This window comes from Oncorhynchus mykiss, chromosome 17, assembly GCF_013265735.2.
Source record: "Oncorhynchus mykiss isolate Arlee chromosome 17, USDA_OmykA_1.1, whole genome shotgun sequence".
NCBI classification, from domain to species: domain Eukaryota; kingdom Metazoa; phylum Chordata; class Actinopteri; order Salmoniformes; family Salmonidae; genus Oncorhynchus; species Oncorhynchus mykiss.
Window position 1 is genome coordinate 62,669,215 of NC_048581.1, and position 26,967 is coordinate 62,696,181.

Here is a 26,967-nt window from a genome sequence, read left to right on the forward strand (position 1 = left end):
GCCCAATGCTCTAACCACTAGGCTACCTGCCGCCCCAAGATGTGTGTAGATTAATGAGGGGGGAAAAACAATTTAATACATTTTAGAATACGGCTGTAATGTAACAAAATATGGAAAATGTCAAAGGGGCGAATGCACCTTAAATGCCTTAAAATTATCTCTACCTTGAGTTTACAATCAAGAGTACACAAGTGAAGAGCAAAGTTACGAGAAATGACGGCTTTGCTCTGTTTGAATGACAATCCCTCTAGAGTGAAACAAGCAAGGCTGTTTTTAAGGGAAAGCATTAATGTGGTTGTCTAAAATCTTATCTGATGGGACACATCGGGCAAGGGCTTCTTTGGCAACTCAGGAAGAGCAGGAATCTCGAACGAGAGGAGAAGCTACAGGTAAAAAAACATGACATTTAATTGTGAGTCAAACACTGGAAGTGGTTCTTAAAATAGAGGAGGCCATTTTTGGTGTGTGTGGCGTCCGAGGAGGCTGGTGGGTAGCGGAACTTGGCGTAAGTCTTGTCACTCTCTGATTGGCTGACCCAGGGAAGCTTGATCTTGGTGGCGTGATTTACGATGACATCATCACAGGATCCCACGTGAAGCGAGCCAAGGCCATCAATGAAAAACTCTGAAAAGAACCAATGGGTCAGAGCAAAAGGAAAGAGGTTTGTTTTTATGCTGAGGGCACTTCAGGTATCACACAATTTATATGAACAAATGCAACTCACCAACATGAGAAGAAGCTATTTTGTTCCCTCCTCAACCTTTTGGATAACTGTTAATGACTATTAAGACTGCAAAAATGGGTTTTGTGGTTTTGTGCCCAAGTATCCAAATGTTCTCTTCCATTTGGTTTTGAAGTACTGTTACTTATATGACCTTCTTCCAAATGTAGATGGTGCAGCTCAGGGGTTAAATTGGGAATTCAGGGGTGGAGGAGCCCTATTTGGAGGGGTTAGGATGAGGGTTGAACCAGTGTTGAACACAAGGTTAGGGTTATGTCAGGATTAGTGTTAAGGTTATGGCTAGGGTTGAACCAGGTTGTAGACATGAAGCTAGGATTAGGGCTGGGGCTAGTACTTTTATCCTACTTTCTATCCTACTCCTCTTTGGACCAGTAAGGTGCAGGAGCCCAGCTCCAGGTAGCTCAATTTAACCACAGGTGCAGCTTATGTTATGGACAGGTACACCCTGTGTGGTGCTGTGCTTTGGGGCCATACTCACCCAGGTGAGCCACTCTGGCCAGGCGGGGGTCGAAGCCCACCTGCTGGACTTTGTCTGTGCGTGCCAGGAAGAAGTTGATGACCCCGTCAGTGACCACACAGTTTGGGAAGCCCTGTATGATGTGGTGGAAGGCCCTCCGCATGTGAAGGCAGTCGCCCTCCTCCTCCTCCCCTTGCTCAATGGAGATGGTCTGCCTGTAGGTGGCAGTGTAGCCTGTGGCCTCCCGCACTGCACCACCCACCTAAAACACACACACACAATGCATTAACTGATCCTGACACACACATACACACCAGCTTTTCACAAATACTGTGTAGTGTGTACAATGAATAAACGAACATCAGGGATACTTCCAATAGTCTGAAATTGATATTGAGTGCATGCTGTAGTGATTTGATATACAAGGAAACCGATGGAAACCTTTGGACCCGTTGGATCACTTCATTCCAAAGGACACAATCAACAAACAAAACTAAAATAAGAAGCAGAAAACGGAGAAATATCTGCCTCTTATGTTTTTCTGGCTGTGCTTTTGTGGGCCGAAGAAAGAACTCATTAAACGTATACACCAGACCAGCTGCTGACATGTGTAACCCATAGACTTCCCGCTCAAGAGCTGGAGTCCCAGTCTGTGGCACACAAGAGGTCTATTCTATTCCCCCAGCCCATAGTAAGGTATCAGAGTTGGATTCGGGCTCCAAACAAAACCCCCTTCATTCATCCTTATGTGGATGTCCGATTTTTGGGGCTTTTGTGTTTACTTTGTTAACTTTTTACTTTTGTTCATGCATAATATTGCTGTGGTGTGCATGTGCTACAAAGCAAGAATATGCCCGTGAAGAATAGAGGGAGATGGAGAGTGTGTTGTCAAAATTGCTTGCATCTCAAATCAAATCAAATGTTATTGATCACATACACGTGTTTAGCAGATGTTATTGCGGGTGTAGCAAAAAGCTTGTGCTTCTAGTTCCAACAGTGCAGTAATATCTAACAAATAATATCTAACAGTTTCCTAAACATATACCCAAAATACACATAACTCTAAGTAAGGAATGGATTATGAATGAATATATATATATATATATATATATACACATACATCAGAGCGTCATTGGACTAAGATAAAGTATTGCATAGTATAGAGTACAGTATACACATATGAGATGAGTAATGCAAGATACAGAGAGATTATTAAAGTGGCTAGTGTCTGGGTTTGTTTTCTTTTGTAACTGGAGAACAAGGCCGGGATTCAATCTTCTCGCTTGTAGCTTTTAAAGGCAAAGCTACTGTGTTTCGAGAGACAGGATGTGGCTAGTTAGGTCATCAACAGAGGGGAACGCCACTTCCTCATTTTCCTAATTTGTCATCTTCACAAGACAGCTACTATAGGAGTTTATTTCAATACTCTTTTCATGATGTACTGTAAACTCAAATCATTTTCAAACGTTAATTGAACTTGTGTGTGTCTGGCAAACGACTGGAGTGCTGATTGTGTTCCCTCATAGTACCCAAGTCGGAATGTGCTGAATCGAGTAGGAGCTGTTTTTGGCTCTGCAGAGTAGCTCCCAGTGAGTCCAGAGAATGCTCCTGAACTGGCCTTGACTGTTGCACAGAAAGTGTTGAATTATGTCTTAGTAAAATATCTCACAGACACCACCAACTAAAATAAAAAATAAAAAAAGAGTATAACTATTTTGATCATTCATAGTCACGGGAAATAGGGATGCCAAAGGTGCTGCAGCACCCCCTGAAAAATCATAATAAAATACACATTTAAAAAAATATATCGTTTTTCTTCCCTAGAAGTTGTACACTGGGCCTTTACTAGTACTGTATTAACAGACGGATATAGCCTTCTGTAGCATGGGATTTTCTTCCTCTCCAGTTTATGGAACACTTCACATGAAGAGTCACTTGTGGATTAAAATGTTCATTATGATACACTCACACACAGTGATTTTAACACACAACTACACTGTGTGTGTTCATTTTATACAGTAATTATTATTCAACATGTCCTTATTCGGGATTTGAACTCACAACCTCTTGGTTAACAGTATTCCGATCATCCTGCTACACCACCACGTCGGTGTCAGTAACTGATTTCACTTATATTCCTACCGTTTGGACTATAAAGTACATCTCAGCTTTGTTAATAATAAACTAAAAAAATTAATTAGATTTATCATAGTGATTCAGGTGTAACAGTAAAGCAGATTAATATGCACCACCAACATTATACAGCTACACAGAAAACCTTCAAATTGAGGAATTAAATAAATGTAATCAATGATGAGACAATAGTCAGAACTGAGAATAACTGACAGTTCGCACAAACGCATATATTTGACCATGCCCGAAAAATATGCTAATGCCCCTCCAGTACATTACCCCCACCTATAACTTAAAGTGCAGTGATGATCATACTTTATATACAAAATATTATGTAAAAAAATGTCCCATTATACCTACAAGGTACCGAACTGTGAAGTGCATCTCTGACCTTTTTGTATCCCAGAGAACACTAGTGTACTCTAACCATAACATGTATGAACCTGCTGGCACTGCAGAAACATTGATGCACTCCCAACCAATATGTTTAATCCCCAAAGAATGAATGTATGCTCTACAATGTATGTTTAATCCTCAAAGAATGAATGTATGCTCTACAATGTATGTTTAATCCCCAAAGAATGAATGTATGCTCTACAATGTATGTTTAATCCCCAAAGAATGAATGTATGCTCTACAATGTAAAGTGTCCTTGAGGACTGCTAGTTTTACATTACTGTTACGTTGGTTGTGATAATTGGACAATTATTTACTTGATTCTGGGAGGCTTTCAACAAAGTGCAGAAATTCATTCTTGCCAATAAGTCTGTGGCCTATAACTCTTTCATGCTGACACATCTGGCAGTGTAGCTGCACTGTAACATGACCCTGTTGTGGTCACGGTACAAAATTATACAATTACAGTAAATTAAATCAAAATACAGCAGCATACTGTAATTTTATAGAAATAACACCATGTTTTCATATACATTTACTTTGTTTTTACTGTAACTTTGGGCAAAGTGCAGTGTATTCTTAGCAATAAATATACAGTGCCTTCGGAAACTATTCAGACCCCTTGACTTTTTCCACATTTTGTTACAGCCTTAATTCTAAAATTGATTAAACAGTTTTTTCCCCCCTAATCAGTCTACACACAATACCCCATAATGTCAAAGCAAAATTAGATTTGTTGAAATTTTAGCAAATTTATTACAAATAAAAAAACTGAAATATCACATTCACATAAATATTCAGACTCTTCACTAAGTACTTTGTTGAAGTGCCTTTGGCAGCGATTACAGCATCGAGTCTTCTTGGGTATGACGCTTGGCACAGCTGTATTTGGGGAGTTTGGATGGGGAGCATTGCTGCACAGCTATTTTCAGGTCTCTCCAAAGAAATTTGATCGGGTTCAAGTCCTGGCTCTGGCTGGGCCAACCGAGGACATTCCGAGACTTGTCCCGAAGCCACTCTTGCGTTGTCTTAGATGAGTGCTTAGGGTCGTTGTCCGGTTGGAAGGTGAACCTTCACCCCAGTCTGAGGTCCTGAGCGCTGGTTTTCATCAAGGATCTCTCCTTTGCTGAGGATTTTTTGTTTTATTTAATCAATTTTATAATGTGGAACAATTCAAGGGCTCTGAATACTTTCCATTATATCCACATAATTGGTGGCGCAACAGGAACTTAAGGTAGCTAGCAACCAAGCGGTTGTGAGTTCAAATCCCAAGTGAGGTTGAGTCCCAAGTAATCAACATACAGCATCATACTGTCCTTTCACATCATTTAGTTGTAAAAATACAGTGTCATGGTATCACATGTTGAAATTTTGCCTAACCATGTTGTCACATTTATTTCACACGAGATTGTGTTTTCACATGTGATCACCTGTTGTCGTGTACAGTCGTGGCCAAAGGTTTTGAGAATGACACAAATATTAATTTTCACAAAGTCTGCTGCCTCAGTTTGTATGATTGCAATTTGCATATACTCCAGAATGTTATGAAGAGTGATCAGATGAATAGAAATTAATTGCAAAGTCCCTCTTTGCCATGCAAATGAACTGAATCCCCCAAAAACATTTCCAATGCATTCAGCCCTGCCTCAAAAGGATCAGCTGACATCATGTCAATGATTCTCTCGTTAACACAGGTGTGAGTGTTGACGAGGACAAGGCTGGAGATCACTCTGTCATGCTGATTGAGTTTGAATAACAGACTGGAAGCTTCAAAAGGAGGGTGGTGCTTGGAATCATTGTTCTTCCTCTGTCAACCATGGTTACCTGCAAGGAAACATGTGCCGTCATCATTGCTTTGCACAAAAACAGCTTCACAGGCAAGGATATTGCTGCCAGTAAGATTGCACCTAAATCAACCATTTATCGGATCATCAAGAACTTCAAGGAGAGCGGTTCAATTGTTGGGCGCCCAAGAAAGTCCAGGAAGCGCCAGGACCGTCTCCTAAAGTTGATTCAACTGCAGGAATGGTGCACCACCAGTATAGAGCTTGCTCAGGAATGGCAGCAGGGAGGTGTGAGTGCATCTGCACGCACAGTGAGGCGAAGACTTTTGGAGGATGGCCTGGTGTCAAGAAGGGCAGCAAAGAAGCAATTCTTTCCAGGAAAAACATCAGGGACAGACTGATATTCTGCAAAAGGTACAGGGATCGGACTGCTGAGGACTGGGGTAAACTCATTTTCTTTGATGAATCCCCTTTCCGATTGTTTGGGGCTTCCGGAAAAAATCTTGTCCGGAGAAGACAAGGTGAGCGCTACCATCAGTCCTATGTCATTCCAACAGTGAAGCATCCTGAGACCATTCATGTGTGGGGTTGCATCTCAGCCAAGGGAGTGGGCTCACTCACAATTTTGCCTAAGAACACAGTCATGAATAAAGAATGGTACTAACACATCCTCCGAGAGCAACTTCTCCCAACCATCCAGGAAAAGTTTGGTGATGAACAATGCCTTTTCCAGCATGATGGAGCACCTTGCCATAAGGCAAAAGTGATAACTAAGTGGCTCGGGGAACAAAACATCGATATATTTTGGGTCCATGACCAGGAATCTCCCCAGACCTTAATCCCATTGAGAACTTGTGGTCAATCCTCAAGAGGCGGGTGAACAAACAAAAACCCACAAATTCTGAAAAACTCCAATCATTGATTATGCAAGAATGGACTGCCATCAGTCAGTTAATTGACAGCATGCCCAGGTGGATTGCAGAGGTCTTGAAAAAGAAGGGTCTACACTGCAAATATTGACTCTTTGCATCTTCATGTAATTGTCAATAAAAGCCTTTGACACTTATAAAATGCTTGTAATTATACTTCAGTATTCCATAGTACCAACTGACAAATATCTAAAGAAACTGAGGCAGCAGACTGTGAAAATGTATATTTGTGTCATTCCCAAAACTTTTGGCCACGACTGTAGTTTCATGTTATCACATGTTACTTCACATGTTGCTTCACATGTTGTTATGTGATCAAATTAGATCACACGAGATCATGTGTTCATGTGAAATTCTTGTGTTTTTTACAGAAGGGTCAGCAAATTATGTCACCACCAAAAAAACTCATAAAAGGAGGGTAGGATTGAACAGTCCCATGCTATATTAAAATCACTAGCAGCAATACAACACACCTGGGTTCAAACACTATTTGAAATGGTTTCACCTGTGCTTAATTGAGCTTACCTGTTGCAATGGAAGCAACTGAAAAGTCTCAAAAGGGCAAACCCTTCTCTCTTCAGGCAGGCTAACACAAACGCTCAAAGTATTTGAAATATTTCAAATAGTATTTGAACCCAGGTCAGCAATACAGTATGGCATGGCCTGTGCCCCCTCACCAGATCCAGGGTGGTCTTCTCCAGTACGTCCACTAGTTTCTCCAGCTTGGTGTTGGCCGTGAAGATGAAGTCATCATCCACCCACAACAGATATTTAGTGGTCACCTGGGAAACAGCTAGGTTCCGTCCTGCAAACCATCCCTAGTTGTTGTGGCAGAGAACAGGATGTGGGACAGAGGAAGCCAAAGCTGCGATAAGACAACTAAGGAAATCTTAGTCAACTATTATTTAAGCAAACAATGTTATTGCTAGACAAAAAACAATATGTGACAGGTACACTGGTTCCTATACATTAAAAAGAGGCAGCAATGTTTAAAAAAAATACCTTTCCAAATGGCATGATGTAATGTTCGATGTAGGGGCCAGAGACAGTCTTGGGGTTTTCGCTGTCATCAGCTATTACTATGGTAACAGCGGGATAGTATCGTCGCACGCTGTCGATGAGATCTTGGAGCTTGTCATAGCGCAGGAAAGTTTTGGTTGCTATCGTAACAAGGGCACTGATGTTGTATTCTAGATTGGGAACAGAGAGAGACAAAGTTAGGGTCTTTGACATTACACGTTGATCTCCGATGGGATTTAGTTTATTTTTTAGTTAAGTGTTGTGCTGTTGTGAGATGCAGTCGACAGTTGTATTTGTCCACATACCCCCTTTGGGTCCTGTGTTGTAGAGTTTTGGAGTTACACGATGACGGATCTTGATGGTGAACATGGCTTGGTGTCCCTCGGTCTCAAACTGCACTGAAAGACATAGCGAGAGTATTTTCAACCTCATTACCACAAATATATTACAGACAGCATTTGGTGTAGGTCTTTGTTAATGGACACAACCCAGAAAGCAGTAGTACAGCAGAAAGTCAGGTGTGTCTGGCCTCACCTGTGTCTGCTGTACTAGGGTGGAATAGTGTGTTGGTGTAGGAGACAAACTGTAACTGCCGGTTCAGGTTGGGCAGCAGGCTGCTCATCAGGGTCATGTGCATCTCCCCGTCACCTTTGACCTTTACCCCCTCAACCTCCGCTGCCACATTTAACACTCCCAGGGTGGAGGTGAAGTTGACCTAAGAAGGAAAATAATTAAGAGGGAGACAGGGAACAAAGAAGATAAAGCAATAAGGAAATATGCCGTTTTTTACTTGACAAAGACCAGACAGATGAAATAGTACTGGAAATGATAACTCAAACCAAAAATTATCTGTCTACTTACTGTGTACAGCTCTCTGGGAAGGTCTTGTAAGGCAAGCCCTGAAAACATTTGGCATATATTTACTGGCATATTTGATGAAGCTGCTGGATGTTCATCCAATCCAAATACACTGCATCAACTGTCAGCTGGAGTAAACTCTTTCTCTGTTGTGCAACAAAATCCTATTCTCTGCTCTAAAACAGTCTTCCAGAACAGCAGGTTATCAAGGTAGTAATAATGGTAATGGTAGAAATAGGAGTTGTCAGCGGTTGTAATAATAGTACATGTTAGATGGTTGGAACACCTATTGTCAGCCTCTTTAAAAGACTGAGTTTTACCTCCCTGTAAGAATACCCTGATAAAGGTAATTTGAGACCGATACGTTGGTGAATAAGATCTATTAAATTGTTGTAAGCATCGAGATTACTTGTACATTAGTTTTTTTTTATTATGTATTGTTGTAAGAGGACAGTCTTTCCCTGAATGTGTTGCTTCATCTAACTACACTTCACTTTCTGTGTTTCCCATATTATATCAGGTTTCCTTGACAATTGAGGTTTTAAATATCAAGGAACCTTCCCGTTTATATCAAGGTAAAACTAAACTAATCCCTGTTAGAAATCAGACCTGGGATGAGTATGGTTTTGAGGGGCCGTACTTCCACCCCCTGTGTTGGGTACTGCAGAGGATTGTTGGCCTCGGCCACAATGAGCATATCTACCGGAGTCTGAGACCTGGAGGGGGACAAATACACATCAGGTGAATAATCAGTATTCACAGCTATTACAGCTAGAATGAAGCTTCATGAACTCTATTAGGCTATTTGTTTCAAAGATGGGGTAATGTTGACATCATATCCTTCAAAAAAACTACAGTAACTTTAACCTAAGCCTAAGAATGTACAAGCTTGGAAATAAATCACATGAAAGGACACAGCATCTTCCCCTAGTGTAAGGAATAACTGAGATGATATATGGGATGTCGTTTCAGTTCTGTGCTGGTATACAGTTCTGTGCTCTCACCTCATCTGGAAGCCCTGGTACTCCTTGGCCCTCCGTCTTTTCATCTCCTCCAGCTCAGAGGCATCAAAAGCAGTGTGCAGGGGGTGGGCCGACACCCGTGGGAACAGCAGCTGGGCAAAGGGCAGGGTCACGCCACCACTCTCACCCTCACACACGCACCCGTTACGTGCCAACAGACTGGAGAGAGATGAAAGGGACAATAGGACTCCATCAATTAAATGACAATGAAAATGACAATGAAATACAATATCGGAATTATTTCAAAGGCCTTATTTCAAACTGACCCTGCAACACTCTCCTTCAGGTGATAGGGGATGTTGGCAGATCTTTGGTCCGGTTCTGGGAGCCTCTCCTCCAGGTGCCTCTCTACTATAGGCCCTGGTCTCTGGCGGACATCCACTGTGGTGTAGGCCCTGGTGGGCCAAGAATGGAGGAGGGCAACCACCAACACCACTGATGCCACAATGGCCAACAACACTGTCTTCCTCAGGGAACGCATCCTAAAAACTGGCAAAGCACACAAGGACAAACAGGAACGTGCTGCGGTCACCACTTGCTATGGTGGTGAAGTCCAACAGTATGTGACCATATCTGAGGTGACAAGATTAGCCTAATTGCTGGATGAATTGAATGCTGCCATGATTCAGTTATCTTCAGATACAGCAAATGGCAGCTGAGAGTATCACATGACATCTGATTTAACATTCTAAACAATTTTGTATTTGTTATACACCCATTACAGGAAAAGAGAGAGCTGGTATCATACCCTATTGCCTGTATCCACTCAGAGAGAAGATGTCTCCTGTAGGCCATAGCATTCCCCAAAATCCCATAATGAACAGGCAAGGACTTTCCCCATCTGCAAAGCAATAACAAATCAGTTATGTTTTTTCAGCAGTATAACAGAAGTAACTTCTCAGGACATTGTATTATAAATGGCCCAGTGAATAATATTAACATTGGTGAAAATAAAAACAATAGATTTAGGTGGGAGGAAACTGCAACATGTAGGTACATCAAAGGTAAGGATGTTTAGCAGATATGATGGCCTTTCATAGTGATAAAGAGCTGTTAACACAACCGTCATCAAAACCATTCAGCTAACACAAGAGAGATGCTGAGCAACATCTACAGCAGGGGGAAAGATAAGGCTCTACACAGGAGAGATAACACTTTCCAGGTTGGTGATAGTTTTTATGATAATTCCTAGAGTGTTCAGATAATCAAACAATTCTAATGACTCAGTTTTAAAAACAGAAATGAAAGATCACTCTGGGTCATACTTAGGTCGCTACATTACCTACTTCCTTTGAAGAATGCATCTACTGTAGCGATATGCCACTTCTGACACCAGTGCAGTGAATTCAGGGGTCGCTGCGACTGTCACTGAAGCACCGACTGATGATGAAATATACAAGCCTCATTGAATTGGCTCATATGAAGCTTGGATGTCATAATCGTCTGTCAGACTATCATGTCTCTGTGGCGGTGAATTATATTACTAAGATTTTAGTATTTTTATTCATGAGAGATATGAACAGTTTATTTCTAAAATGATATAGCCACCCATTCCTCACGTTTTTTTCACCAGAAATGATTGCCTATGGGTACCTTCACATGTGTGTAAAATATTACTATTCTCCAATTTTTAATTTATAGATTTTAGGTGTGTATTAAAATGTTTGTTTTTTTGCAAAATATTACATATCCATCGTTTAGCTGGAATGTTTGTATATTGTATATTCGACTGTGATATTTGGTTCTCACCTAGCCATTTTAAGATGACTCACTAAGTCGCTCTGGATAAGAACGTCTGCTAAATGACTAAAATGTCATATATATATATATATATATATATATATCTCAGTCCTTGACTAATAATGTTCTGTACTTTGTGTTATTTCACATTTCATGTGGACCCCAGGAAGAGTAGCTGATGCTTTTGCAGAGGCAAATTAGGATCCTAAAAAAAAATAGTACTTTATCAAATAACAAAAAGCTTTTAAATCATGTTCAGATACATAATGTTGCTCTAATGTAGAATGTCATTCATTGAGCGTTACATACTGCTTCATAAAAATCAAGTGCTATTTTCATGTAAAATTTCATGGAATGCCTTTTGCTTCATTGTTTATGTGTTTGTTGGTAACCCACTCTTTAATGATATGCACACCATTATAGAGTGTGGCTTTAAGGAAGAGTACCTTGTACATCCATCCAAACAAAGGACATACAAATAATCCTACTTTGTGGTACCTTGACTGGTCTAAATGATTTACAGAAGGGCTGTAAAGGAAGTAGCCTGACCCCTTGCCATTAGGCTTAGGCTTGGTTTTTTAAAATACATTTTTCACAAAGCACGATAAAAAAGTTATATAGTCTATGAAATTAAAAACAGAAGTCCATACCTGTTTTTAACTTTCAATGTAGACAAATAAGTCAGGGGCATTTTATTGACACTATGAATATTTCTACTTTAAGAAGGCACAACAATGTTTCCAATGGAAACGAATGATGTAATATACTGTAACCAGCCAGGCAGTCGGCCAGTCATTCATTTCAGTGATCATTATCACAGAGCACACAGATTTCCCTTTAGACTATAGCTGTACTGATTAATTTGGTTGGAGTGTGTGTATAGAAGTGAGGGAGAGTGAATGTGTGTACACAGGGGGTAGCGAGAGTATGTGTACACAGGGGGTAGCGAGAGTGTGTACACAGGGGGTAGCGAGAGTGTGTGTACACAGGGGGTAGCGAGAGTATGTGTACACAGGGGGTAGCGAGAGTGTGTGTACACAGGGGGTAGCGAGAGTGTGTGTACACAGGGGGTAGCGAGAGTGTGTAGAGGGGGTAGGGAGAGGACATAGATCACCATCACATCCCAACACCAAACCGCAGGTGAGGAGTTGAGAGTTTTTCTTGCTCCAAGTCTACCTCTGGGGAGAGGTGGGACAGCACCTTGAATCCTCTACACCACACTCTTCGAAAAAAGGTTCAAAAATAGTTATTTGGCTGTTCCCATAAGCAAACCCTTTTTGGTTCCAGGGAAAACCCTTGTTGGTTCCAGTTGGAACCCTTTTTGATTTTGGGTTCCATGTAGAACCCTTTGTGGAAAGGGTCCTACATGGAAGACAAAAGGCTTCTACCTGGAACCAAAAATATTTCTTCAGAGGGTTCTCCTATGGGGCCAGCCGGGGAACCCTTTTGGGTTCTAGATATCTCCTTTTTTTCTAAGTGCATGATGACATGGAACAGTCAATAATGTGGGAGATCCATCAGCTGTCAGGTTCTTATTGTTCCTGTGGGAATGGTATGGCCGGTGGGACTGAGCAGGGATGCCCATCCTGCCTTTAGTGTGGGCAGTAGGAAGAGATCAAAATAGGGAAAAGGCCATTACATTTTAGTCATCTAGCAGATGTTCTCATCCAGAGCGACTTACATGTAGGGTTAAGTGCCTTGCTGAAGGGTACAGACAGATTTTTCACCTAGTCTGCTTGGGGATTCAAACCAGCGACTTTTCAGTTACTGGCCCAACGCTCTTAGGGGCAGATTCCGACCCGAGTTAAGCGTGCGTAAATGGAACGTAATTTGTTTCCCTATGAGCCTTTTTTCCCTATGAGTATTCTGACCTTGAACTTAAGCATGTGAAAAGCATGCTATTCACCCGCTATTCATTTGGGTGAAGATCAAATAGATGAAGGTGTGGCGGAGGTGTCTACAGATACCCGATTTCTGACCTTGACTGAATTCCCTAATAATGCCACCATCTTTACGTGCAAGAAAACCATGAATAAGGTCTAACCAACCTCCCGGTTCCAAGTGGAAAAAGCATCTACTTAATTTTTCCCCCGATAGAAATAACACAATTCTCCATGCACTGTAATTTACAACTTGTTAAGAGCTATTGATCAGAGCTAGGTAAATTAGTAATCTGTTTTGATAAGGGAATCTGTTTCCACAAGGGAATTGTAAATATAAAATGACACTTTATTTAGATCTATTTTACATTATAATTGCTGGAGACAAATGTGAAACCAGCCATATGACAGAAAACTGAAAAAGTCACCCATCAACTTTCCAACAGTAAGGTTTATGAAATGCTGTGCCATTATGCAGAATTGAAAATCTATGGCCTTTTAACCTCTAAACCGGGACAGTTGTTGCTAACGTGCGCTAATGTGACTGCAATGACGTTGTATACAACTGCCAACTTTACGGGACATAGACATGTATTATATGGGAAGAAAGCTTAAATTATTGTTAATCTAACTGCAGTGTCCAATTTAACAGTAGCTATTACAATGAAAACAATATCATGCTATTGTTTGCAGAGAGTGCACAACAACAAAAAACTTAGGCAACTGGTTTGATACATTCACCTCTGAAGGTAAATAATATATTTACATTCAGTAATCTTGCTCTGATTTGTCATCCTGAGGGTCCCAGAGATAAAATGTAGCATTTTGTTTGATAAAATAAATTTTAATGTTCAAATGTAGGAACTAGGTTCTACAGTTTGATCCCACTGCTGTCACTGGCTTCCCACCCACCCCACCCTGCCATTTAGATGTGTGAAAGTTAGTGTATAAGCTAATGAGCCATCATGTATGACATTACTAGGAGTGTGTAAACTAAAAAATAAATATTACCACAGTATTTTTGTATGTTCTCTACAGTTATGTACTTATGTATCAATTGACCAATTCAGCACATTTGGGCAAACTCCTGGCAGACTTGACACAAAATATTGTGCAGTAACGTAATTCTTCACTGGATCAGTCTGAAACTTTGCATACACACAGACACAACATTTAAATGACACCTAGATTCCTATCTGAAAGTATGGCCTTTCTCTTGTATTTCAATGATGGAACAAAACATTTTTTGAAAACCATTGTTTTTTTTTATATATTATTTTTACCAGATCTAATGTGTTATATTTCCACAAACGTTAAAGTGTTTCCTTTCAAATGGTATCAAGAATACACATATCCTTGCTTCAGGTCCTACGCTACAGGCAGTTAAATGACACCCAAATTTTAGGCGTAAATTGAAAAAATGGGTACGATCCTTAAGAGATGGGCAGTCTTGAATATCTTAGTTATAGGCTACCACGACTTTCTCTGTCTCCTATTTCTATCATGTTAAATATTAGCCACTATCAGTATCACCCATAAGTAGGACTAAAAACCACACATATAATAGGTGCAATAGGTGAGGGTGTTGCCTACTATTCTGTGGTGGAAAAGGTACCCAATTGTCATACTTGAGTAAAAGTATAGATACCTTAATAGAAAGTTACTCAAGTATAAGTCACCCAGTAAAATACTGGAGTAAGTCTAAAAGTATTTGGTTCTTAAAAATCCTTAAGTATCCAGAGTAAATGTAATTGCTAAAATATACCTATGTATCAAAAGTATAACTAAAAGTATAAATAATCTCAAATTCCTTCTATTAAAGCAAAGCAGGCGGCACCATTTTTTAAAAATGTATAGTTAGCCAGGAGCACATTCAGACATCATTTACAAAAGTCACATTTGTGTTTAGTGAGTCCACCAGATCAGAGGCAGAAGGGATGACCATATGTTGTCTTGATAAGTGCATGATTTGGACCATTTTCTATGTCCTGCTAAGCATTCAAAATGTAATGAGTACTTTTGGGTGTCAGGCAAAATGTATGGAGTAAAAAGTACATTATTTTCTTTAGGAATGTAGTGAAGTAAAAGTAAAAGTTGTAAAAAATATAAATGGTAAAGTACAGATACCCCAAAACACCTAATGCAATATATTTAGGAAATGGAGTGAGACATTCAGAGGTATTGGGAGGGTTTTAGTGAGACACCGCTGTGTTTAGTCACGGGTCTAATATTGAGAGGAGCGGGAGGACTGAGGACTGTGTCCTAACCTGTCATGGAGGGGAGGGATTCTTTGTTTCAATTGTTGTAATACATTTTGCAGGGTCATTGGGATGGAATGGCAATCTGAAGAGTTTTGTAATTTTATATATAGTAGATATGTTTGCTGTTTTTTCTGGAATATCTGGTTTACAATTATTTAGTTGGTAACTAGACAGTCATTTTATAGCTATCATAAGTTACTTTTCTCTTTTATCCATCAAACTGGTATTCACATCACCACAGATGGATTTTGGCTAATTTAATGATCATTTCCTGTAATCTGAGCGGTTCTAATGAGCCAAATAAGCAAATGAAATGTCTTGACTTATTACATAGGAATAAAGTTGACAGTGCTCTATTGGAAGAGACATCTTTTGGAGGGTGATGTCCATAGACGTCAAAACCAATACTACAAACTGGAAGCTGATTCCTGCTTCATATCTAAATCAAAAGGGGTGCTCATTCTACATAAACGCATTCTACACCTTACAATTGAAAAAAAGTGGAAATGATAAAACAGATTTACTTACATATGTTCCACACTGTATGGAAGGAAATAGCATTTGTATCTATTTATGCTCCTAACTCATATGACAAATATTTTCTCCCTTCTGTAACCAGAAGCCTGCTCAATTTACCAGATTATACGCTTATTATTGGAACTGACATGAATGTCATTATTGATTCTAAGATAGAAGGTCCAGATCTATCTCATAGCTCATCACGAGTGAATGCTTCCAATGCACTTAAACAATTTCTTAAGTATCTTAATGACTGTTGGAGATTTCATAATCCCACAACTAAGGACAATATACGCTTTTCTGCTAGATTTAAGACTGATATTACAGGTAACATGGAATTTATAAAAACATTACCGGCCGTTCTATCGGAAAATAATCACATTTTTTGTAAATTTCAAATCTTCCCAATGAAAAAGTATGCAATGAAATGGAGGTTTAATAATACTTTACAGAAATTAAGATGTCAGGAGATCAGTAAATTGTAAAGTCATTGTAAAATGCTTGAAGACTGTCAAAAACAACTATTCAGAGAGAGAAATTGAGCTAAAAACAAGTATACTTGAACTTAATGACCTGTAGCGACGTTGAGCAGAATTCATTATGCAGAGGGTGCGACAAAAATACAATTTTCAGGGGAGTAGGCCTAGCCACTTACTGGCGCTACAGCTTAAAACAACGTCAATACAGCTGATCTCATCCCCTAATAAGGATCCTACAGAAATAAACAACTTTTAGAGCATAATATTCCGATTTATACGGTTCCTCACATAGCTTTGATACTTCTGCTTGTCAGCAGTTTCTGGAGAACCTTACGCTGCCCAAACTCTCTCAGGAAGAAACAGTTGTATTAGAGGAACATGTCACTTTATCTGAACTGAAAGCTGCTCTTTTATATATGAAGAAAGATAAAGTGCCTGGTATTGATGGAATAACTCCTGAACTCATTCTCAACTTTTGCGATGAGCTAGGACCAGTTATTCTTGAATTGCTTAACATTGCTATTGAAAAAGGACTAATCCACAGAGACATTAATACAGCTATTATATCCCTAATCCCTAAGAAAGGAAAATACCTCACAAATTGTGCAAATTTTCAGCCAATCAGTTTAATCGGAACAGGAAATAAGTTGTATGCTAAAGTTCTAGCCATGCGCCTAGAGAAAGTTATTGACAAGCTCATACATCCTGACCAAACAGGGTTTATTAAGGGTTGCCTGACAGCCGATAACATGCTCCGCCTGTTTCATGTCGTTGCCGAGGCTTCCAATCTGGATACCCTGTGTAATCATTAGATGCAGAGAAAGCCTTTCACCCCTTAGAATGGGAAAATGTATGGCTTGTTCTTTAACATTTTAGTCATGGGGCTAGATTTATACATATGAATGTGAATCCTTCTATTATTTGTACTGGCACTATCCATTCTAAGCCATTTACCATACAATGAGGATAAAACAAGGTTGTCCCACCTCTCCTATGCTATTTGCTCTCTCTTGAACTGCTAGCACAAAGCATCAGTCAAAATGTCTTCCTCACATATCAAAATCAAACAAACTTAACAAAATATATGTCCTCCCAACTATACATTTTATGAGTTCCATGTTACCATTGCCTCCTCCGATAGAGTCAAAATTAGACCAATAGCCTGTCACAAAGAAGTTCATTTGGGGGAGAATGAGACCACAGATTAAACATGCAACACCACAGAGAACAAAAGCATTTTTGTTACATTACAGCCTTATTCTAAAATGGATTAAATAAAAAATCTTCAGCAATCAACACACAATACTCCATAATGAAAAAGCGAAACAGGTTATGAAACTAAGACATTTTTTATTTAATTTTTAAATGTTAATACCATATTTACATAAGTATTCAGACACTTTGCTATGAGACTCAAAATTGAGCTCAGGTGCATCCGGTTTCCATCAATCATCCTTGAGATGTTTCTACAACTTGATTGGAGTCCACCTGTGGTAAATTCAATTGATTGGACATGATTTGGAAAGGCACACAGTGCATGTCAGAGCAAAAACCAAGCCATGAGTTTGAAAAAAATAGTCTGTAGATCGCCGAGACAGAATTGTGTCACGAGGCACACATCTGGGGAACGATACCAAAACATTTCCAAGCATTGAAGGTCCCCAAGAACACAATAGCTTCTATCATTCTAAAATTTGGAACCACCAAGACTCTTCCTAGAGCTGGCCGCCCGGCCAAACTGAGCAATCGGGGGAGAAGGGCCTTGGTCAGGGAAGTGACCAAGAACCCGATGGTCACTCTGACAGAGCTCCAGAGTTCCTCTGTGGAGATGGGAACCTTCCAGAAGGACAACCATCTTTGCAGCACCTCAACAATGAGGCCTTTATGGTTGAGTGGGCCGAAGGAAGCCACTCCTCAGTAAAACACACATGACAGCCTGCTTGGAGATTGCCAAAGGGCACCTGAAGACTCTCAGACCATGAGAAACAAGATCCTCTTGTCAAGGCACAAGGCGAGACCCAAATGCAGACACAGGAGGCAGATGGTTGGAGTCTTACATTGTTTATTAATCCAAAGGAGTAGGCAAGAGAATGGTTGTGGACAGGCAAAAAGGTCAAAACCAGATCAGACTACAGAGTGGCAGACAGGCTCGTGGTCAAGGCAGGCAGAATGGTCAGGTAGGCGGGTACAAAGTCCAGAAACAGGCAAGGGTCAAAACCGGGAGGACTAGTAAAAGGAGAATGCAAAAAGCAGGAGAATGGGGAAAACGCTGGTTGACTTGGAAACATACAAGACAAACAGAGAGACAGGACACACAGGGATAAATACACTGGGGAAAATAAGCAACACCTGGAGGTGGTGGAGACAATCACAAGGACAGGTGGAACAGATCAGGGCATGACACCTCTAGTCTGATAAAAAACAAGTTTCAACTATTTGGCCTGAATGCCAAGCGTGACATCTGGAGGAAACCTGGCACCATCCCTACAGTATAGGGTGACCAGACGTTCCCGTTATCCTGGGACAGTCCCCGTTTTTGGAGCTGGAGCCGTCCCCGGAAATGTCCACGTTTTTAACTGCGCGTTAAAAACAGACCGCAAAGTGAAATATTTTACTTGGCAAGAAAGACCGGGCAGCAGAGACTACCGGTTGACGTCTCAATTGCGTTGTGATTGTTTTGTCCAGCAGAGGGGGCTGCTCGCTATAGCAGCTTCATTCACTATTCTTCTACTAACTACTTACAATCGTTTGAGACACTAGCTAGTGACGTTATTATGTCATAGTTTTTTAAATAGATAGATGATCTGCACTGTAAGGTTTTAAATAAGTTATGCTAGCTAACGTTAACTATGTAGACTAAGTTAGCTAGCTACTGTTATAGCTAGGTTAAAAAACGTTCACATGTAAACATGCAGTGGACGGGCTATTTTGAAAATATGATTGTATTAAATGAATGCACAATGAATTCTGAGAATATTTTTGTAGATTACAATTTTAATGCTTTGTCATTATAATAAGTAGTGTGGAAATATAGTTAGAAATGTTCATGGATAACATTAGCAGAAGGAGAGGAGGAAGACTGGATGGGAAGAAGAGTGAAGGAGACAGAGGAAGAAAGGTAAAGATGATTACAGAGCCTGCCAATTTATTATTCCAAACAATGTTTTTGAGATAGAAATGAGGCAAGCAATGGGAATCTGTTAACCAAAGTATTTGATCTAATAGTATGCTATTTAAGTTGAGAGTAAGAAGAGTGACACAAGGAGAGTGAAGAACAGACAGAGGAGATACAATGACTCTTTCCAAGAAACGGAAATGCACTTTATGAAAAACATGAGAGAATTTCCATTTATACGCTCAGGTCAAGACAATAAAATGGTTCACTGCACTCTTTGTAATTCCTCTCTTTCAATTGGCAGCCGGAGAAGAACGGCAGTGGTAGAACATCAGCAGATGAAAAAGCATAAAGCCTCTCATTGCCCGTGTTGGTATGTCCTCTGTCACCACATTCTTCAAGAAGATAGAGCCTTCCCAAGAAAAATATGGTTTAGCAGTGCAGGAGGGTGTCTTTGCATACCACACTATGTGACACAGTCATAGTTACAGATCTATGGACTGCACAGCACAACTGACACGGAAGCTTTATGAGCCAAAGTTTACATGTGCTAGGACAAAATGTGACACCATAGTGAGTAACGTGTTAGCAACATGGGCAACTACTTTGGTAACACAGGACCTAGACCAGGTTGAATGTGTGTCCCTGTCCATTGATGTGTCCAATCATGGACATGTAAAGCTGCTGCCAATAGTAGTCAGATATGTAAGATATATGATGGTGTAACGGATGTGAAACGGCTATCTTAGTTAGCGGTGCGCGCTAAATAGCGTTTCAATCGGTGACGTCACTTGCTCTGAGACCTTGAAGTAGTAGTTCCCCTTGCTCTGCAAGGGCCGTGGCTTTTGTGGAGCAATGGGTAACGATGCTTCGTGGGTGTCAGTTGTTGATGTGTGTAGAGGGTCCCTGGTTCGCGCCCGGGTATGGGTGAGGGGACGGTCTAAACTTATACTGTTACAATGGCAGCACATCTGTGGAAACAAAACTGCTTGATTTTGTTTAATTGAATGGAGAAACAGCAGAGAAAATTGCAGCTGAGGTCCTGGTGGTCATCCAAAAATGTAACCTGGAAAACATTCTCTGCCGACAACAAATACCAGCTTTGGAGGACTGAATAGGCTGGAAAGGGTCAATGTCCATACCAAAGTTAAAAATGCTCTGCAGCGGGAGATGGTTGGCTTAGGTTGTCCTGTGGTTGGCTTAGGTTGTCATAACACGGCCAGAACAGCTTTGGATATGATGTTGAGTACCTGATCAAAGATATTTGGAATATGTTCAGATTTTCACCGTCAGAGTAGAAAGAATGAAGGGCTTTTGTGAGTTTGTTGGCCAGGAGTACCATAACATTTTAGGACACAGCAATGTTCACTGGATGTCCATGCTCCCTGCTCTAGAAAGAGTGCTGAAAATGTATGTGCCATTGAAATCCTTTTTTATTTCTGAAGACAAATGCCCTGTTGTCCTGTGAACAATGTTCGAAGATCCACTGACTGAACTTTGGCTGGCCTTTGTCCATGGAAACTTGACCGTATTCAGTGACACGATCAAGATGCTTGGAGACCAGGACCACTGTGCTGTGGAGTCCGCTGCAATTCTGAGAAACGTTGAGGCAAAATTGACTGATGACAACTTCATTCCAGTTTTGGTCAGAGGACTTCTGAGAGAGCTAGAGGAAAATGGAGCCAAGTCTAAAGACAGCTTTCTCAAAACATCCCAATCATTCTTCACTATGGCTGTGAACTACTTGCAAGCATGGGGAAAGCACACAGATAATCTAAAAGATTTACATCGTCTCCTTTTAAAAAGGCAACTTCTGCGTGAAGGCAGTAGGCACTGTGTAACGAGGTTACTGGCCTGCAAGAGTTCCTAAAGGGGGGATCGCTTGAAGAATGGAAAACATCTGAGACAGCGCTCAGTCAGAGATGGAGCACGGTGGTTACCGACTTCAAAGAGAATGACATCCCACACACTAACCTGGCTAGATTAGCGTCTGGAAGTAACACACCAGTCGAGAGTGTTCTCCCAAATGAATACTCTATGGACAGCAGCATGAAATAGGTTCACTGTTCCTACCATCAAGGCCATGCTTATTGTGAAGATGAACTCCTGGCAGGGGAGGTTGAAGTTTATGGAGAAACTGGCCAAAGACAGAGCAATCCTGAAGAAAATACATTCTGAGAAATATACAGATTAGGTTGGTATAAGTATATTATGTAGTTACCAATCTCATCAGCATCTTATTTCTTTATTATGTTGTTAAGTATTTCACATATACTATTGTCTGTTTTTTCAATTTTGCTCATGTTCTCTTCTGCACTTATACTACCCAGACTACCAGGACCACTGAATGGCTGTTCAAATTGGACAGTTCTGTCTTGTCGGTGTGTTTCTGTAATATATTTGTTTTCTCTGTCGATCAGTGTGCCTGTTAGACTAAATACATGAAACCGGAATTGTCCCCCTTTTTTATTTGATAGATAATAACATTGGATATTTTAATTATATATTGACCGCCGAACTGGAAATGTCCCCGGTTTTCATTTCAGAAATCTGGTCACCTTACTACAGTAGGCTGTCATTGTATATAAGAATGTGTTCTTAACTGACTTGCCTAGTTAACTGACACAATAGAGATATGAGAACGGCAAGAAATACTCAATTGACTGAATGATTAAGCCTTAACGTAGCACAAACATGAAGAACTGGAAAAATAATTACGTGGTAATAGCGATTGCTGACTTCTCTAGCTATGCATTTGTTGGCATAGCAACATGAGACAAGTGAGCTAGCCAGCTACCACCAGATAAAGTTATCACACAAACGTTGTAAACGTAACTCAGTTGTAAAATACAATGAGTTTATAGAATCTATATAAACTTTCAACAACATAGGTTATACTGAACACTGCTGAAGAGCTAATCAGTTAGCTAGCTAACAGTTATGATGATGACTTAGCTAGCTGCTAACGTTACTGTCCCAATCATCCAGCTAGCCCGAAAGCTAGTTCACTAGCTAGCTAGCTTGCTGGTGCTCCATTGTCGAAGTTCATAATGATCACAAGTAATTCAATCAAATGTTCCTTAAAACTCCTTGAAGTTGTGGATAAATCCTCTTGACCAGTTCACTTATTCCCCGGTGCTTGCATGGCCCCGTTGTTTAGTATTCCTCTAAACAGGACCAGCGGCGTGGTGCTCACTGCGGTGCTTGTGGTTGTCCTCTCCCGGTGATGCCACAAACTCCTCGGCGTCTTGTGCTGTGGTGAATGACAGGCACTCTGTCCTGTTTGTGGGCCGTAGCGTTACTGGATAGATGAGGAGTGACTGGATGCCCCTAGTCTGAGTTTGTTCCGGACCTCGTTGAAGGTTTTGCGGCATTGGGAGGTGTGCGTGCGGTAGTACCTTACCGACGTGGTGAATGTGCTCTGCTGCTCTGGCTCCTTGTAGAATGGCTTGGCAGTCGTTGTACCGGAAGACCTTGAAGATCAGCGTCTTCTGTCTGAATCATTACTAGTTCCAGATCCCGAGTAGATGCGCTGGGCTCTTTCTATCTCAACCTTGTTGAAATCTCATCTCGGACAACATTAGCATTTTAGCAACTTTGCATGAACTTACTACTATTTAGCTGCTTTGCAATTATTTAGCATGTCAGCTAACCCTTCCCCAAATCCTTTAACCTAACTCATAACCCTAACCTTAATCCCCAACCCCTAGCCTAGCTAACGTTAGCCACAACAAATTGGAATTTGTAACATATCATACGTTTTGCAAATTCATACCATAGTGTACGAATTGTAATTTGTGACATATTATACAAAATGGATGATGGACATACCAAAATTAATACATATACAAAATATAACATGCCATTTGAAACATAATATTATTCTAATTGGAGTGTCCTAGATTTTGATTTGACAAAGTTTTGATTTTCCAACTCTTTTTGCATATAACCTAATGCTTGTAAACCTATCCAAATCAACCCGGTTTCCATAAGGGATGGACATTTTACTCAAGACAAAGGTTTTAGTCCCCTAAAGGTTCATGCACGTCACCTGGGTTGGGTGCTAATTATTTTTCTAACTTACAGACACATCCAATTACCAATGCTTTTCACCATGATGCAAAGGGAACCCCTGAGAGCAGTGTGTGTGTGTTTTGCATAATGCCTACTCAGAGGTGGAGTGGTTGTTCTGCTTTGCTTAGCTGCCTAGTTCTACTGGTTATTGGGGATGGAAATTAGGTGTGTCAGAAGTGTTCATCTCCATGTCTGGACTGGACTGCTGGAGTATATAGCCTAGTGTTGTAGGCCTATGTGTGCTTTTAAGAGAGAGGAGAGGAAAAACAGGTGCATTTAATTTACTTAGTTTAGCTAATTATGCATGCATGGTGATTTATAAGAACATATGCATTATTAGGGTGTGGCTAATTAGGAGACACAAACCTTCTTGCAAACAGTCTTATGTAGAGTAGGCTAATAGTAGGCCTATTGTGTAATGCTGTATGATGTGTTGGCTATAGTGAAATGTAGGCCACTCACAGGTGGTTGGTGGCACCTTAATTGGGGAGCGCAGGCTCGTGGTAAATGCTGGAGCAGAATTGGTGGAATGGTATCAAATACATCAAACTCATGATTTCCATGTGTCTGATGCCATTCCATTTGCTCCGTTCCGGGCATTATTATGAGCCGTTCTCCCCGCAGCATCCTCCTGTGCAGCCATTATCTAGACAGACATGGTCTCAAATCACTGATGCAGAAGACGTGCTCTGCATATTGACTGAGAATATGATTATCAGCATGGGAATCCTCTCAATATTCCAAGGTTCTTAAAAACACGTTTACAGTTTATAGGCTAGCGCAAGAACAGGACCGCTACCTGAAAAAGAGCATATGGGCTATACAGAATCAAACAGGGATGAAACAAAATGTAGGAAGGTGGGTTGGCTACCTGTATCCATGCCGGTGCGATGTCTAGCACCATCTGTGTTCCTCCCTACTAAATTACAGGATGCTTATTTTACCTTCAATCATCGACAACATCTTATCCTTGCGCTCCGATATTCTTCCAACGCCGCAACCCACAGCCCAAATGAGGAAAAACGCACTTATGGTGTCGTTCAGATCTAATCATAATGTGGAGCAATTTCAGGCCAACGCACGTCAATGGCCAGTATTGAGATATAATATGATTTGATTCAGCCTTTCTCTCACAGGCCTCTCAGCTAACCGGGTGGTGACTGCACATACTGTAGACAAATACAGGTCTGATTAGCCTGCTTGTCTATTAGGCTTTAATGGAGATTTCCTCACTACAAATAAAATATTGCTGCAATTGCGCTCGTAAGTCGCCAACGCCTCTTATGATATTAAAGCTATATTTAGGATAGATAGGGTAGATTGTGTATAACACACATAAATGCTTTGAAAGGTACGCATTTCATGATTGTCTCGTTACAACATTTTAATTAAAAGGACACATTGAAAAAGACGAAATGAAACATTAATCTTACCTTAACATCTCTAGTAATCAGATTGTCCTTCTCTTGAAATAGCCATCAATATGCTCATAATGCATGCGTAAAATATTTGTGTAAAAATCTACTTACATTCCATTTATTTGAATCCGGCAGTCACACTGTTTTAATTCCAATAGATTATATACTTCGTCCCAGCAGCTGTGTACTTGCACCTCGCCTCTGCGTTTTTCCGACAAGACTCGTGGCTTAAAAGGACGCGAGAGGGATATGCCACGAGCGCCCAATTGGAATCGCAGCAGAATGAAGGTAAAGCTTCGATCACACCGACAGTGTCTTTGCATTGCTTTGCGATGACATTCATTTCCAATAAAACGCTGCGTTTACCTTGCAGCATTGCGTTGCAGAGGTAGTTGTAGTTCATTGGGTGTGGTGCATACGTTGAATTTATCTAACGTATGCGTCAAACTGTATGTGCAGACGGCTTGACAGAAATGGTAGGATAAGGTAAATGTTGAACTAAAGTCGGTGTGATCGAAGCGTATCTCCTCCATGCGTCCACAACCGCATGCAACCCGCATGCAACCCATGCAGCAGCGTTAAGCCTCAATCACACCACACCATTTTCATTATGGTACACCAGAAGTACATTCATTTCCAATTGAACATATGCTCAAACTGTATGCTAGACAGCTTGACAGAAATGGTAGCAGAAGATGAATGTTAAGTATATAATCTATAGAAATTAAAACAGTGTGACTGTTGGATTCAAATAAGTGGTATGTAAGCAGATTTCTACACAATTATTTTACGCATGCATTATGAGCATATTGATGGCTATTTCAAGAGAAGGCTGCGTTCCATTGGAACTGAATGTACTTGTGGTGTACCACAAAAAGAATAGCTGTCGGTGTGGTGTGATGTGATCGAGGCTTAACGCCTTGAAAAATAGAAAAGTCCTCTCACTGTCAACTGTGTGTCACGAATATTACCGAAGGGGACTCCCCTTCTTGTTCGGGTGGCGGTCGTTGTCGCCGGTCTACTAGCTGCCACAGATCCTTTGTTCTGTGTTCGTTTGTTTTTTTCTAATTGGTTTCACCTGTTCCTTGTTTGGTTGTTAGGGTGGGGTTATTTAAGTTCATTCAGCCCGCTTCGTGTTTGTGCGGGCTTGTTCATCTGTATGTGTTAGAGTGGATAGTGTTTTCATTTGGGTTTCTCGCTGTCCTTGTATTTTCATGATAGGGTACTTTTTGTTCTGTAGTTATACCTGGTTTGGTATACTATTTTTGTTCCTGTGATTATTTTTGGACATTAAAGTGTGTTTTTCCCGCATCCTTTGCTCTCTGCGACTGACTCCACACCTATTCACTCATTGAGCGTTACAGAAGCCCACACCTTTATGATGGAGTCAGCAGGAGCAGCGACCACCCCTCTCCCCACGATGGAGGAGAGAGTCCTTCATCACACGTCCATCTTCCATCGCATCGGATCAGCGATGGATCAAATGATGGAGAGGATGGATCGTTGGGAGAGGAGTGGTCTCCCTACTACCCCACCTACCCTCCCACCAGCAACTCTACCATCTCCCCCAGCGGGATCTGGTTCCAGCGCTCTGCGCATTACGCCTGCGAGGGAGTACGATGGTGCAGCGGCGGGGTGCCAGGGATTCCTGCTTCAACTAGACCTCTACCTGGCCACCGTTCGGCCGGCTCCCTCGGAGGAGGAGAGCGTGAGTGTCCTCGTCTCTTGCCTTACGGGTAGAGCCCTGGAGTGGGCCAATACTGTCTGGAACGGGCCCGACTCAGCGAGGGGCAACTACCCAGAGTTCACCCGCCGTTTCCGGGCCGTGTTCGATCACCCTCCGGAGGGCCTAGCGGCGGGTGAGAGGTTGTTCTATCTCAGGCAGGGGACGAGGAGTGCGCAGGACTTCGCGCTGGATTTCCGGACCTTGGCCGCTGGAGCAGGGTGGAACGACAGGGCCCTGATAGACCATTACAGGTGTAGCCTGAGAGAGGATGTCCGCAGGGAGCTGGCTTGTCGGGACACTACGCTTAGCCTGGATGAACTGATAGACCTGTTGATCCAGTTAGACCATCTGCTAGCTGCTCACGGACGTTCTGAAAGGTTCCTGTTAGTTCCACCTCCTGACCCTCCCGCTCCT

At 41.2% G+C, this 26,967-nt stretch overlaps 1 protein-coding gene across 3 annotated transcripts; it reads right to left on the reverse strand.

Annotated features, from left to right (window-relative positions):
- Positions 1–25,852, reverse strand: LOC110494320 (beta-1,4 N-acetylgalactosaminyltransferase 1). 3 transcript variants are annotated; one of them, XM_036950401.1, is made up of 12 exons: positions 25,799–25,852; positions 10,090–10,182; positions 9,608–9,830; positions 9,324–9,500; positions 8,929–9,035; positions 8,323–8,360; positions 7,996–8,176; positions 7,767–7,859; positions 7,444–7,631; positions 7,119–7,259; positions 1,221–1,461; positions 1–624 (listed from the first exon to the last, which is right to left on the reverse strand). In XM_036950401.1, the coding sequence occupies exons 3-12, from the start codon at positions 9,820–9,822 to the stop codon at positions 407–409; spliced, it is 1,599 nt and encodes a 532-aa protein (XP_036806296.1). In that variant the 5' UTR covers positions 9,823–9,830; positions 10,090–10,182; positions 25,799–25,852; the 3' UTR covers positions 1–406. The 3 variants fall into 3 exon arrangements, with proteins under 3 accessions (XP_036806296.1, XP_036806295.1, XP_021424951.2); XM_036950400.1 differs by having other exon boundaries at positions 25,773–25,825; XM_021569276.2 differs by lacking the exon at positions 25,799–25,852 and adding an exon at positions 24,939–25,301.
- Positions 25,853–26,967: the final 1,115 nt, after the last annotated feature.